Genomic DNA, 15,960 nt, shown 5'->3' with positions numbered 1-15,960 from the left:
ACCAGGGGAATGGATAACAAATGTGGTGTATACAGATAATGGACTGCTACTCAGCCATAAAGATGGATAAATTTGAGTCATTTGTAAGAAAATCAACGTTGAGACCATAATGCTAAGTGAAAAGATCATACACAGAAGGCTAAATATCATAGAGCTTCTCTTATGTGAGAAACCCAAGGTATAAATAATTTAGGAGTGAAATAAAAGATAGGTGATAAAAATCAGGAAGGTAGATTTTGTGCAGATAGAAAGGGGATCTGAGGATGGGAGGGGATGGGAGGAAGGGGATAGGAGGGGGAAGCAAAAAGACCAAGATGAGTATGTATATGTACAATAAAAATTAAATAATTCATCTTCCTTATGTAGGTTATGAAGAATGTTATAAAGTTTAGTTCAAAAAATTTGAAATGCAGCTTTGAAAAGTACAAAATCAAACCCATGATGCAGAAAATAAGATGATGGATGCCAAAGTTAGAGTGTTGGAAAGAAAGGGGAAATGTTGGTCAGAGGACACAAAATTTCAGGTAAAGAAGAGGAATAAATTTAAGAGATTATGTGCAACGTAATCATTATTGTTAATGAAAACGTATTATATTTTTGAAAATTCAGTGAGAGAGTAGATTCTATGTGGTCTCACAATAAAAAGTGGTATGTGAGCCAGCTGCAGTGACGCACACCTGTAATCCCAGCATTTTGGGAGGCTGAGGCAGGAGGATCACATGTTGTGGCCCAGCCTGGGCAACGTAGCAACTTAGTGAAACCTTGTCTCAAATTTTTTTTCAAAAGCTGAAGATACAGTCCAGTGGGGAGGTCTTTGAGTCCCAGGTTCAATATGCAGTACTGCCAAAGGAAGGAAGAAAGGAAGGGAGGAAGGAAGGAAGGAAGGAAGGAAGGAAGGAAGGAAGGAAGGAAGGAAGAGTGAAGCCAGGTGTGGTAGTTCATGCCTATATTCAAGCACAATGGGAGGCTGACGCTGGAGGATAGCAAGTGTGAGCCCAGCCTAAGAATGTTAGTGATTCAGTGAGACCCTGTCTCAAAAAAAGTAAAATAAAATAATGAAAAATAGAAGCACAAAGTCCCTAAGTTCAATCTCCAGCACCCCTCCTCAGCATTCTACAGTTTCAGATTGTTCCGCAGAGGAACCAGTCCGGCTTGGAACACGAGCTTCCCAGAGTGCATATGGAAGCGTGGTGATGCGTCCTTTATTGTAATGAAGTTTTACATTTTAAGTCCTCACCATGCTTCTAAGTCTCACCTTGTATTTAGATGTATAGACATAATTATTAGGAGTCAATGAAGAGAATTAAAAATCATTACCTACGAGAACCTGGAAAATGAATTTGGGTGCCTATGGTAATAGTGTACTCATTTTCTTATGTATTTCTTTACTTCTTTATTTATCCTGCAGTACTGGCGGTTGAACCCAGAGCCTGTACACTGAGTTATAGCCCCAGCCCTTTGCTTTTTTCATTCTTTATTTTGAGACAGGGTCTCACTAAGTTCCTAAGTTGCCCATGCTGCACTCAAACTTGTGACCCTCCTGCCTCAGCCTCCCAGAGGCATGGGATTCCAGACGTGAGCTACCACACTGGGATTTTTAAAAAAACTATGTGTGTTACTACTCTAAATTATTGCACAATTAAAATTAAGAATTAAACCTCCATATTTAAAAAGCAGATAATTATTCTTAGATCTACTTTAAAAATATTCGTAACTTCTTAGCATGTCCAGCACCTCAAACATTTTTCATTTCTTTGTACTAAAGACATTCAAAGTCCTTTCTTTTCATCATTTTGAAATACACAATAAATTAATGATAACTATAGTTATCCTACATACTGTATGTAAAACACTAGAATTTATTCATCCTAGCTATATAAAAACTTTTAAAAAATCAAATAAAATATTGTAGTTGTGAAATGTCTTTTATTATTTTTATTGTCTGTGTGACTTGGGACATGTTACTTAATTTCCTCCTACGTCTTAGATTTCCCTGTCTGGTAATCATGAATAGTAGCTATCCTATTGGTAGTTATAAATGCTAGATATGCCGCCTACTTCTAATAACACAGCATATCGTAGATCTTCAACAAGGGTCACTTTCTTTAAAAAAACAAAAAACTTGGTAACTTCTTGCCTACTTTTGCAAACAGTAGCTCTTAGGATTTTTTTTCTCTTATTTTCAAATGAGAAAATTATTCTGAATGCCTGTATACTTGTTCTAGTGTTTTCTCAGAACGATTATTAAGTCAGTCCTCTAATAGTATTAATGTGCTTAGAACTGTCAGCTGAGATCGAAAACCCGTAAGAAACTCTGTGGAGGACCCATGAGGCATATGTTCTAGAGCCTCTGCTCCACATCATCCTTGCTCCGTGTGGCTTCCTCTGTGGTCATTGATCTTACCCTCACCTTTAATCCTTTTCCACCCTGCTTTTCTCCTAGATTTATCCTCCTGCCCCTCATAAACATCCCCTCACGTCTCTAAGAAACTCCTGTCTACCGGAAGATAAACATTCTGCACCATCAGTTTTGTCACTGTGTTGTCGCTGCTGCGGCCCCTAGCTTGGCTGACATTCCAGCCTCAGCTGCAACTTCCCTTCCACTGCCTTTCTGCTGGGCAGAAGCTGTTAGTCTTCTGGTTCCTGTTTTCCAGAAGTGTAATTCATATCCTCTTCATCCCCAGTGCTGCTTTCACACTATCACTCTTCCACTTTCTTATGTTAAAGATGGTTGTCTCCTTTGAAGCTTCAGTTCTTGGATTCTCATACCTCAGGATTTCTGGTTTTTCATTTTCTTCCTTGATATTTTCCATTGCACTAAGTTCCTTGCCTTTCTCACCCTTCAAAATGGCCTCTTTTCTTCCAAATCTGCATTATTTCTCAGATGACTTCATTCAACCCCAAGACACGGAATGAACGACCATCTAGAGGCCAGTCACTTCCAAACATATATCTCTAGACCTTTCCACTGAACAGCAGACTCATATGTAGCCATCTACTTTCCCACTGGGATGTCCAGTATGATGATAACATGTCCAAACACACATCCTGGTCTCCCAATCCAAATGTGCTGATCTTCAAGCCTTCCCAGTATAGCTTGTACCCCACCATTCTTCCAACATTCAGGCCCAAATCCGGAGACCCATTCCTGTTTCTTCTCTTTATCTTACCTGCCCTACACCTAGCTCCAGACCACCCAACTCTAACTCATCAGCATGTGCCAATTACCCCATATGCACATACACCTCGAAGCCAGCCACCTCCCTCCACATCTAACACTACACTGTATCTCTCACCAGCCTCCTTAGAAGTCGCTTCCTAACTTTAGCCCTTTGCTCTCACGCCTGCCAGCTATTCTCATTAGAAACATTCTGCTCAAAATACTTTAATGGCTTCCTGCTATACTTAGGTTATCCATAGTCTTTATGAAAAATCTTAAATACCTTACAGGACCTAGTCCCCGTATGTGGGGTGGTACCTTCTACCAATCTTTTTTTTTTTGAGATGAGATCTCAGTGTGTTGCCCAGACTTGGCTTGGACGGGCTATCCTCCTGCCTCAGCCTTTCAAATAGCTGGGATTACAAGCATGCATCACTGAGCCTGGCTTTACCATCCTTCTTTAAAACTGACATTCATGCCACTCAGTCCATAGTGGCCCACTTGGAGATCCTTAGCAAATCACTCTCACTGCAGGCCCAGATGCCTCCTCATTACTATTCTCTTGGGCGTCTTCAAAACCTGCCACACCACATCGTGGACCCACATCCAATATTTCATGGGTGAGTGACGAACCCCCACAATCTCTGAAAAGCCAACACTCTCTGCTTTCCAAAGTAGTTCCCATGCTGCATCGCTTGAGCCACCCTTCAGTTCTCTCGACCTCCTCAGTCACTTCAATCCAAGTCCTCCATTCCTCTCTGACAACAAGTTTACAGCCCCCGATAGACTGTGATATTTGTATGTTTATATACTGAAATTCTGCTGGTCCTTCCATCCATGCTTGCAGTCCTTCTCTATGTCCCCAATCATTTCTGTCTTCTGTTTCCTACAAAAATCAATTTAAGTCTTGAATATTTCTTTCACCTTCCTGGGGGTGGGGGGGCATTGTATGAACTTTGCCTCAAGTTACTTTACTCACTTCAGGCCTTGAGACATAGATGGTATCTCAAGCTCATCCATACTTTCCCTTTCAGCTGTGATCTGCACCTCGGTAATTTCCACATGTGCCCCGGATATTTTGCTTCTTTTCAAGAAAACACTACTGCAAGGGTTACTCTTCTTCCACCTGCATTTTCTGTCCCTTCTGTTGGCTTGCCTGACTCTTACACATCTGGTGTGTTTCTTTCCTCTTTGAAATTCCCATGGTTCATCCATTATCTATGCCTCTCTAAATGTTTATTTGTGCTTTCTTTATATTTTAGTTCTCTCTTAGTTTAAATTAATCATCCTCACTAAACAGGGCTTCCTGAGGCAGGGTCTTTGACTCACTATATATATTAAATTTTGCTAAAATACATATAGTATAAAATGTAACATCTTAACAGTCTGAAGTCCATAGTTCATCAGAGTTCAGTACAGTCACAATCTCCAGAATTCTTTTCACCTTTCAGAACTGGAACTCTGCACCTATTGAACAACAAGCCCGCCTTGTCCTCTGGCCTAGCTGTTGGAAACCCTCCACTGTCCCTATGAATCTGATTGTGGTAGACATCTCGTAGAAGGGGTCATATAAGAGTTTTCCTTTAAGGACAGGCTTATTTCATCCAGTACAATGTCTTCAAGGCTCACGCACGTTGCAGTATGTCTGGATTTTCTTTCTTCTTAAGGCTGAATGATGTTACATTGTGTGAATAGACCACGTTGTGCTCCTTGGTTCTTCTCTTTGTTAATAGACACTTGGGTTGTTTCCATCATTTGTTTATTGGGAATACTGCTGTACTATACATGGATGCACAGATAACTCTTGGAGATCCTGTTTTGAATTTGGGGTCATATACCAGAAGTGCAACTCCTGAGTCATACGGTAATTCTAGTTGGAGTTTATTGAGGAAGCACCATTTCATTTTCTATAGTGGCTACATCATTATATATTCTCAGTAGTGTATGCAGGCTTTAATTTCTCCAAATACTTGTCAAGACTTTTTATTTTCTGCTTTTGTTATAGTAGCCCTCATAATAGATGTGAGGTGTTATTTCATTGTGATTTTGGTTTGCATTTTCCTAATGTAGTAATGTTGAGCACTTTTTCATGTACCTGTTGGCCTTTTGCTTGTCGCTTTCTGGAGGAATATCTACTGAAGTCTTTTGACTTAAAAATTGGATTGTTTGATTCTGTTGCTGTTGATTTTGTTCATCTTTGAATCTCACATAACATATACTCCATTGAAATGCTCCACTTGGGGAAACTGAGGTTAGTCAACTAGGGGCGTCTCAGGGTTTAACACAGAGGCACTAGACATCGTAAGCATATAGTCTGAGTTCTTGGGTGGGTTTTAAGTACATTTGAGACCCAATCTAACCCTCCAAATAGCAACCTTAGAAAAACTTCACAAGGATGCCATCTGAAGAAGACTCAAGTTCAATACACATTTGTCTATGTCAGGTTTTAGGGCCTCATCCCAAAAGCCACGTGAGGTGGCTTTGTAGAAGAAAATACATTTTTGTCCTGAAATCAGAGGGTCTGGAAAATTTGGAAAAATAGATTTCAGCCTTGTGGTGTGGACATTACCCCCAAGACTCAGGAGAACAAACCAAAAATGTCTGTGGGTCAGTTTTTCATTCAGTAAACATCTACCCGGTGCCTGAGAGCCACGCACTTGGTTAGGGAGGCAGGAGTAGAACAGCAGCTCTGTCAAAGTGAAATCAATTCAGTCTGTCCCTGGAAAATTCCTAGGCAAGAAGTATTAAGACACTAGATGCAGAAATGGGAAAATATTAGCCATTAATCTGTGCCTCCTGCTCTCGTCTTTTCAATAGGAGAACTTTTGCTTTGATTTCCTTCGGTGCCAATGTAGGTAAAAATTATAAAGGATAATTAAACTGTTGTGTTGGAAATGGTGAGAGAAATTAAAAAGTAATTTTCCTTTATTACTTAAAATATCTGTGATTATATCAATTGTTGCTTCTCCTCACCTGTTGTTCAAATGATTGTCTCAGAGACTTGACCATAACTGGATTATAAGAGGACTAAAAGAAATAACATTTGAAATCCTCTAACAAAGTCAGAGTAGCTCTTGTGGTTTTTCTTTCCTTTTGTCTTCTCCCCCTCCCTTTTGGGGTCTACTCACAAAAAAGAGATTACTAAGCGAATTAATAAGTAAGCAGGAAAAAGGTAAAGCACTATTTTATTCAATAGCGAACGCATTTAGCAGCGGGACTCTATTCACACAATGACTTCGGTAATTATAAATGAGCCTCATGCAGCATTTAAAGCATTTATAAGACTCTCAGCAACCTTAGAGTTCTTTCCCTTTTCCACTTGTAGCAACATGACTGCAGCCTTCAGAGGGAAAGAACAACATTGCTTTAAAATGTCCTAGCAGTCAAACTAATCTGATGAAACGCCCTAAAGCTCTCATAGGCAAGGGAGAGCTGGAGACCATGGCACCCAGGGCCTTTCAAGATCTGCCTTCTGCCTGTCTGCACACCCTGAGTTCCTGCAACTCTGCCCTGCACAGTGTGGTGCAGCCACGGCAGCCTCCTTATAGTCCCCCCAGCAGTGCCCTGGGCCCATGCACTGGCCTTTCTGCATCTTCATCTGAGGACTTTCTGATTGTCTTTTGTAATGCAAACCTCATTGCCTCCTCTGCGTCACATTTTCCAACACCTGAAAGTATTTTTCTCTCTCTGTCTCTACTAAATTCCCATGGCATTCTCTCAGAAGCATTAAAAGTTTGATCACATCAAATGACAATGATGCATTCACAAGGTCCTCCCAGACAACTGTGAGTTCCTAGAAGACAGGGGCAGAAACTGACTTATCTTTTAACCTTCCTGCTTAACCCTAAGTCCCAGACATAGTTCTGCATCCAGTAGACAATTTGTGAATATTGAACCAAAGCTATGGTCATGGTCAGGAAGGCTAAATGATGGTGAGGTCTAATGGACAAAGCATAAAAATGATGGAAACTCTGGAGTGAAGAAAAGTGAAATAGAGATTAGGAAAAAGGGGCAATAAGAGAAAGTGGGACTAGAGCAACCTAGGAAGGAAATGTGGGAACAAAGAAGTGAAGCTTAGATGCTGGGAAGCAAAGTAACATTAGAAGGGGAATGCAGGGCATCTGAAATCAGGGCATTTCAGAGGCTCCTGTGTACCTACTTTCCCTTGGAGCTACAGAAGGAGAGATGAGGCAGGAACCAGTCTGTTGCTCTGAGTGAGGCCTTTGCCTTTGGCTGGAGTCTGTCCTGCTGCCTCGCTACCCTGGTGCAGATCCAAGCATTATCTCTCTTATCTCTTCTCCGAGTCTGCATGAGTGCAACTGTATGGGAACATGGGACCACTTGTGTATGTCAGCTTCCTCATTGCGTGACTAACATATATTACTCTGTGAAATAAGCCCAAAGGACAGTGCAAATCCCCAGCTCACTCTCCCTTTGCCGTCATTTCCATTACGCTATGGGGAGGCGGTGGCTCCTACCTACAGCCTGGCAAAGTGGAAAACCATGGTGAACTCCCAAGTTTGCTGAACACATCTACACCGCACAAAGGGTGGGGTGGGCTTGGAGTGATGCATGTGAACGTACCGCAGTATTTATTGTATCTTTACGACAAAGTGACTTTTCAGACGCACCCAGCTGGCTTCCTCACAGGAGATGTGCCACTTTATGGTTGCAGCCCTTTGGAGTTATTTCTTGGGTAACCAAAAAGGGTCTCATGCCTGTAGAAAGCAGCATAGTACAGCTCTGGCTAAAAGTCAGGCCTGGATTGCAAGCATGGGCTCTGCCATTTAGTCTGAGGCTGGGTTTTCTCATGTCACCGATGTCACAGGGTTGCTGTGAGGATCAAGTCACATGATGACTAACGCCACACAGTTTGCTGGTGATTCTTACCACCTTTCTCTCATCTGATCCTCTCAGCAACCTGCCAATTATTTTGATCCTCATTTTAGAGATGAAGAAACTGAAGCTCCAATAGGAAAAATGACTTAGCTGAAGCCACCTGGCTAGTAAGCCAGGATGATGCAAGTTTCCCATTTTCAAATGCATCTTCAGTTATCCCTAGGCACAAACCTGCCTACTTAGTGGCTTAACTTCCCTTGTGACTCCTTCCTCCTGCAGCCTCTGGAGGTACTCTGTGTAATGAATTAATTGGTTTTTGTTCTGTTCTCTCTTCATTCCCTTTTTCCCGGCCTCTAGGAGAAAACGCCAGCAACTCCGACCCAGAAAGCGAGCACCACCTTCAACATTGTGGGGACGACCTATCCCATCAACCTGGCCACCAAGGAAACTGAGTTCTCCACCATCTCCAAGGGCGCTACTTCCAGTGCCTCTTCGACTCCGACCATCATCGCTTCGCCCAAGGCCACTTTTGTGCAGGACAGCCCAACTGAGATCAAGACCTACAACAGTGTCAGCAAAGTTGACAAAGTCTCTCGCATCATCTTTCCCGTGCTCTTTGCCATATTCAATCTGGTCTACTGGGCCACATATGTGAACCGGGAGTCAGCTATCAAGGGCATGATCCGCAAACAGTAGGTAGTCGAGGTGGCAACCAGAGCACTGTATCCCCATGAAGCATCCAGGCACCCAGCCTGGGGCTCCCTTTAGTAGGTTTCAGGATTCTTCTTTTCAACCCTCTTCCTAGCTGTGACTCTCAACTCAATTCACATTTATGAATATCAGTGAAAAAATAGCAACAGAAAATGACTCGCCCCTCTGACAAAGGCCGACATGACCATTTTCCAAGGCTGGGAGGGATGAGAAAGTCACCTCCCTACCAGGGCAACCAGTCACACACTGGATGGGGTAGGAAGGGTGGGTAGTAGTTGGGGATTCAAATCTAGCTCAAAACAAAAGATCACTAGCAGGTGAATAGGCAAACGCACCCTTCCCTGTCCCCTCCACTCCACACCTTTGCCCAGGCCCAGGCATTTGGGTCCCACCGCATCAGGGACGTCTGGTCCTGTGTGGTTGATGACAGTGCTTGAGAGGAGTGACTTGGAGATTCATACAGATATCTCTAGTCAGCTTTTGAGTCAACTAAATCATTGAATTTGTTGCCAATTCTATACCGAATTATGTACAGGCCATTTGATTTCACTTGTTCTTAATGTGAGTAGAAGTGATAGGATAAATACCAAAATTTTATAAGGTAAATACACTGAGTCACAGAAGTTTGAATAATTTGCCTAGGCCCCTTATACGTGGCTTTAATGAACAACGGCCATGCACCCCTTTCCAGTGGCCAAAATGAAGAAAGAACTGAGGAGCCACGTCCAGTTGGACCTGAGAATCAGCCCCATCTCAGCGGGCCTTCTGGGCCATAGGGCACCGAGAGTCTTTAGAGAGTGGCGGTGTACACTTCTAACAGCCGTGGCTAAACGGAACGAGAGCCCCAGCCACTCCGGATCTGAACCTGTGCACAAATCCAGAGAGTCTTACATGTCCAAGGCAGGGCCACAGGTGGCACTGAGAGCAGATTCTCCCTGGCCATCCGCTGAAGCAAACCCACTGAGGGGGTATCCTTAGCTGCTGGTTGCCTTTACACCCATCCTTCTCTGATGCCCTGCTTCCTCGCCATTGCTGGGATAATGCATGCCAGTCCCATTTTCCTAAGACTGTGTAGGTAAATTCTTGAGTAGAAGAGTGTAGTTTTGTGGATACGTGGGGATGGGGGTGGGTGGGCGGGGCTGTAAATGATTGTCTTAATGAATTTAGAGTGGACGCCTGATCTTTGCTTCTCTGTACAAATTGTGTTTCCAAATGCTTTGGTGCAATGTTTAGTGGCTATTTATTAAACCCTTTCTGAATTGTATTTGGGCTGGAGAACTTTTATTGGCCACTGCCTAACACGGGCTGTACTCTGTTGTTGACTTTCACCCCCACCCTGGTGCCACACTTGCTTTCCACTTCTTCACGGCACTCCAGGACGTTGGAAGAAAGGTCTCTCCAAGCAGCCATTCAAAATGGAGCCCTGTAAAAAAGGCTCTGTGTGAGCATTCGGGAGAAGGAACAGCTAACTTCACCGACTCCCAGGAAACAAAGGTGTTTTCACTGCACTTCTAAGGTGTTCCTCATGTCCATTGGTTTCTATTTCCCTTAGGCAGTAATTATCAGGAAGAATGAGGGTGAGTGTCTGCTTGATGGAGCCATGTGTCAGTAAGTAGATGATAACCCCTTTCCTTACAAAAGTAGGAGAAATCTGGAAAATAATCTCATGAGATTTGCTTGAGGAAATCACCTGGCTTCGAAGGGATGGGACAATCTCCTTGGGAGAGCATTTCAAAAGATTTGCTTGTCCAAAATCAAGGAAAGGACTCAGACAATCTGACCCCCAAGATTCACATTCCTCCCTGTGATCATCTGATGGATGTTCTACAACTGCAGTAATCAACTCACGGCCCCAGAGCAACCAAGCCAGGGGCATGGCAGGAGGTAGTGTCTTTCTAAACCTGCCTGACAGCAATATGTAAGTGTTGTCCTTTTCTTAAGACCTTTCTGAATCCAGTTTGCATCTGAAACGATTCCCTTAGTCTTAGGGGAAAGCCCAAGCTGTTTTTCTGCTGCTGAGCTCCTTTACTGTTTGAAACCCTGGCCCAGGCTGGGACCAGTACCTGAGGGCTGCAGTATATTAGGATATTAGAGAGAGAAAGAGAGAGAGAGAGAGAGAGAGAGAGAGAGAGAGAGAGAGAGAGAGAGAGAGAGAGAGAGAGAGAGAGAGAGAGAGAGAGAGATCCCCTCCAGATCATTAGGGTACCAGTCTGGAGATTGCTAGAAGATGCTAGTTCATAGTAGGCACTTAACAAACATTTATTGAATAACCAAATGCTAATTTAGATCACAGCTACATAGAGGAGTTTGCTTCAGGGCAGTACTGGAGAGTAGCTAAACCATGATCAATGGGGAGACTCGCAGAAACAAGCAGATACAATGTGCAGCCTTCTAAAGTAGCTCTGAGAGCATTCCAGTACTAACAAATGTACTGTTTTAAGCCACTTTGAAGAGCTTTGCTTAGTTAAACAATTGTTTGTTCCTAAGGGCTTTTAAATCTGGGGATTCGTGAATGATCTGTTCCTTTCTTTTGCTGGAATACTGGAGGAAGGAGAGAGAGGCATGAGTGAGTGCCAGACCCCTCTGAAAGCTACAGCAGCACCCACTGGCCGTCCCAGGTGCATCTGCCATGTGAGACCCATTGGAGGGCTCCCCGTGTGGGGTTGGAAAGCAGCTCCCTGGGCCTCTGAATCCTTGCAAGTGGTCCTGCATGACACTGAAGGAATGGGAAGGGATTGGGAGAGGAAGGACACAACTGGGGCAAATTCTGTCAAAGGGACTCAAGAATTGGAGGCAGCAATCCCTCCACTTCAGCTTCAGCAACTTCTAATTGCATGGGCTCCCTGTGGCACCAGAGCGTGAATCCATCACCAGTCCATCTTCTGGAGTGAGGCTAATGGCGCCTGTGCTTGGTGGGAAACCTGCCTTCCGGGGCCTCCTGCCTCTTCTCTCCTCCTTTCCCCCTCAAGTTGTTTATATTAAGGTATATAATATGATGTTTGGTTTTTTTTATTTTTATTTTTTTGTATTAAATTCTTTTATTGGTACATTGTAGGTATACAACACAATTACATTTCTCATTGGGAATTGTACCTTTACATGATGCATCTTGGTTCTTATTTTTTCCCCAGTCCTAGCCCTCCCTTCACACCCTCCACCCTTCCCTATTTACAAAGACTTTATTTCCATTTTTTCCATTTCTCATCATTTTTCCTTTCCCTTCTTTCCTTTCCCCTGCCCCTCCCACTACCCCTACCCCTTTGGACCTTTTCTTCCTATTTTACATTATCGATTATTCATTCTAATAATTGGTACATTTTAGGTATACAATATAATGACATTCATCATTGGAAATTTGCACCTTTCCATAGTCTCTCTTGGTTCTTATTTTTCACCCTTGCCCAGCCCTCCCTTCAACCCCTCCAGTCCTCCCTATTTACAAAGATTTTGTTCCTATTTTTCCATTTTCTCATATTAATCCCATTCCCTTCTATCCTTTCCCCTAGCCCTCCCACTTCCTTCCCCTTTGCCCCTTTTCTTCCTATTTCACATGACCTGTTATACATTTAGTCCTTATTTACACTTTCACTTTCTCACACCAGAGAAACTCTTCAGTATAAGTAATTACTAAAGTCCCGTCTATGTATTTGAGTTTTGGAAGTTAGTCCATTTGTTTGGGCTTAGTTTTTAGATCCCACATATGAGTGAGGTCATGCAGTGCTTGGCTTTCTGTGCCTGGCTTCTTTTACTTAGCATGATGTACTCCAGGTCCATCCATGTTGCTGCAAAGGGTGGGGACAACCTAGACCTGTTCTGCTCCTTTACATCTCAGTCCCCATAACCTGATATCGTGGGAAAAGCACTGAGAAGGTTCCACCTGAGTTTCTGCCAGGGCTCCGTCCCAGTGCTGTTGTGTAAGGTTGGGCAAGTCCCTTCGCTGAGCTGACTTAGTTTCCCAATTCTTGACATCAGACCATGATCAAAGCCAAGACCAGAGCATCTTTTGCAGCAGCGTCTCTGTTGGCATACTCTACCCGCAAGTGTCACCACATCCTGGTCCCCATCCTCAGCTCGTCCTGGCACAATCCCCCTCCTCCGGTTCCCTATGGCACAATTCAGATGGGTTGACAGATTCAAAAACTTTTGATTCAACAGCAAGTCATGACAGCTAGGAGGAGGCTAAAGGTAGGAATATGAGCGTTGCCCTCACAGATCTAGTAGTGCTCTCCCCTCCAGCTCCTCTGTCACACCCCCACCCTCATGTCCTTGCCCTGAGCTCCATGTGGCAGTGTCTCCAATGCGTGATGCAATGAGGGACTATCTGTGTCCCAGCTGCAGTCCAAGCATGGGAATGGCTGAATCTTTTGTTCAAGAAATTAAGGGGGTGCTGATGCCAGACAAGAGGTCCCCAGGTAAGCTGAGAGCACAGTGGAAACAAAACACACCGCCCCTTTTACTTTTCCCTTCGGCGTTTCAGCTGGGGGGCGGTCCTCAGAAGGGAACTCCCTTGACTCCTTATGACAAGATGTACACAGCGCTTGGGGTCTGCACTTGCCACTTCTTCCTTGCTTGTGACACGGGGTAAAAGTAGCCTACCTGCCTTCAGTCTCAGTCTAAAGCCAGCTCCTCCTTCATCCCTCCTCTGGGCTCCTCTCTTCTCCAAGGATTTTAATGTTGTTGTCTGCTCTCAGGTGAAGCTGCTCTTGCTGAGTCACCACTGCCCTTGTTACTAAAACCTAAAGGCGTTTTTCAGTTATCTTACTTGACCTGTCAGCAGCATTTGACACTGTTGACAAGTACTTTATCCCTGAAACATAGTCTTTGGTTTCCATGATACCTCAGTCTCCTGGAAGGCCTGCTTTTTGTCCTCTGGCAGATTTCTGTTTTTCATGTTTTGTTTTTTTTTTCTATTCAACTTCTCCTCTTCCCTCCCTTGAAGTCTGAGGTTCCCTATAGCGTTTTCCTCATTTTCATTTCTCTCTTCACACTTTCCTTCAGTGATCTCATCTCCCCCGATGGCCTCGGTTACCACATATTCCAGTTATTACTCATTATGTAGAAAATTTCCCAAGGTAAAACAATCCCTTCTTAGATTGCCTCATAGGTCAAAGGTCAAGAAAGGGTACAGGGCGTATCAGGGAGAGCTTATCTCTGCTTCGTGATGCTTGCCACTACAGATCAGATGGCTCAGATAAGTGGAGTGCGATTTCGTTGACAGCCACAGCTGAGGGTGGAGGGTCCACTTCCGCGCTCCACAAGGCAGGGGTTTCTCTAGCAAGCTGAAGGTGTATTAGCTGCTTGGCTCCAGTCGTGATTGTAAGGGCAAAAGTTTTATCTCAAACTCAGAGGTGGGGGCCTTCTGGCCCAGGTCTGGCAGATGGACTATGAGGGCTGAAGGACAGGTTCATGGGGGCTGTTGACTCGAGCATATCGACGTGGCCTTCCCTTGAGGCTTCTCACAACATGGTATCTGGTTCTGAAAGGGGATTCTCTGTGAAGGGACCCTCTGGAGAACAAGTCTTCCAAGAGAAACAGGTAGAAGGAGCATGGCTCTCAGTATCTTAGCCTGGGAAGTCATGCAGCATATCTAAGGCCAGTGCAGAGTCAAGGGGAGGGGACACAGCATCCTAAAGACATTTCAGGTGCACAGGAAAACCACCACACCTCCTTTATGCTCTTGACTGCCAAATTAACATCTTTAGTCTAGTTCTTCCTAAGCAATTTTTTTGACAGGTTCAAAGCAAGCCTCTTGATTCCTCAACTCCTACAATTCTTCCCTTGATTACTCCCTTATCAGTCAATAGGAACATCACTCACCCAGATGCTTGGGGCAAAAATCTAGGAGATATTGTGGGCACCCTTCTCTCACCTCAGCAACGAGCGCATCTTGTAAACTCAGCTTCCAGCTTAAATACTATATTTTACTCACTCCTTCCCATATCTACTACTAACATCCCAATCCAGTCTTCCATCACAGTGTGTCACTTACCTTTCTACAGACCCATTCTCTTCAACTACAAACCAGATCATGTCATGAGCCTGTTTAATACCTTTTAATGGCATCCTGCTGCACAAGGACTAAAATCCAAAATGTAACCCTGGCCTTAATAGTCCTGTGTAATGTGGTCTTGCTTCCTGCTTGGCCTCCTGTTGCCACAATGGCTGCTTCTGTCACACAATGTTTCAGTCATATCGACCTCACATCAAGTGTCCCATAGACTTTATCCAGGATGGTTCCTTGGTCTATCACGGTCCTTCCCTCCCTGTTTTCACCTGGTGAACTCCTGCTGCCCCTCAGTTCTCACCTGAAAGGTCATAGCTCCACGGCCTTGTCCTTCCAGCCCAGATACTTTGCCCTGCTGTGTGCTTCCACTGCACTCTGTGTTGCTTTCACCAACCCAGTGTTCACCAGGTTGCATTGTAAATGCTGTGAGGGAGAGCTGTCCTTGAACAACACAGTGTAAGGCCAAAGGCACAGTCCAAACTCAGAAAATTCTTATTGGAAAAAAATACCTTCTGGGTAGGGTTTTAAAGGATGGTTCAGAGTTTGTCAGGCAAAGAAGAGAAGGACATTAAAGACTGTATGGCAAAGGCCCAGGTGTGTTAGGGACCATAATGAAGTATAAGGCCACTTTCATTTGTCCCAACTGTCCAGGCATTCTAGCATTAGGGTATAGTGGCTCTGAAAGATGATGTGAAAAATGCAATGTCTCATCTACCTGAGAACCTGGCTGCATGACATTGTCTCGCCGATTGGGTCTGAGAAGGTTGGCTTATTTAGCCTCGGAAAGATCATGGCGCCACACGTGGAGCTGGCTTGGGGAAAGCTAGTTGCTGGTCCCTGAGACTGGTGTCTCCAACAAATCCAAATCAACTTCCTTCAGACCTCGGGTGATAGAGTTTCTCATCCTTGAAGCCTCTCTCCAGCCTTATTGCCTAAAAATAACTTGTCTCTCTGCTATTCCAATGCCCACACGTCCTTTTCATAAGCTACTGAAAGGTCAAATGAAATGAACAAAAGTGGATGAAAGATACCAATAAGGCTGTTAAATCCCAGTGCAGGCTGCTCAGTTTCATCACAGTTTCAGGAAGACTCTGAAAGCTACACCAGGCTGGAATTTAGAAATCTGCATTGTAACAAATGAATCCTGCAGGTATCATATTGGGCAACAGCTCCAGGATCTGCACACAATTGGAGCTTGTGCCTCATCCTGAAATATGAATTTAGCCTAGAGTCATACCAGTCTCCT

General features: G+C 44.0%; 1 protein-coding gene across 2 annotated transcripts in view; it reads left to right on the top strand.

Moving 5' to 3' along the window:
• Nucleotides 1–9,974, top strand: part of Gabra3 (gamma-aminobutyric acid type A receptor subunit alpha3) — a 228,011-nt gene extending 218,037 nt beyond the window's left edge. For both annotated transcript variants that reach the window (XM_004871055.3, XM_013067906.3), the window contains exon 10: nucleotides 8,357–9,974. In XM_004871055.3, the coding sequence (XP_004871112.1) occupies nucleotides 8,357–8,695 (339 nt within the window). In that variant the 3' untranslated portion in view covers nucleotides 8,696–9,974. The remainder of the gene's footprint in view (nucleotides 1–8,356) is intronic.
• The last annotated feature ends 5,986 nt before the right edge of the window (nucleotides 9,975–15,960 follow it).

Source organism: Heterocephalus glaber, unplaced genomic scaffold (assembly GCF_053883595.1).
Source record: "Heterocephalus glaber isolate CG9 unplaced genomic scaffold, H.glaber_assembly_v1.0 deba00001164, whole genome shotgun sequence".
In the NCBI taxonomy this organism is placed as follows: Eukaryota; Metazoa; Chordata; class Mammalia; order Rodentia; family Bathyergidae; genus Heterocephalus; species Heterocephalus glaber.
Note: the sequence above shows the minus strand (reverse complement) of the source record. Positions and strands in the feature narration are given on the sequence as shown.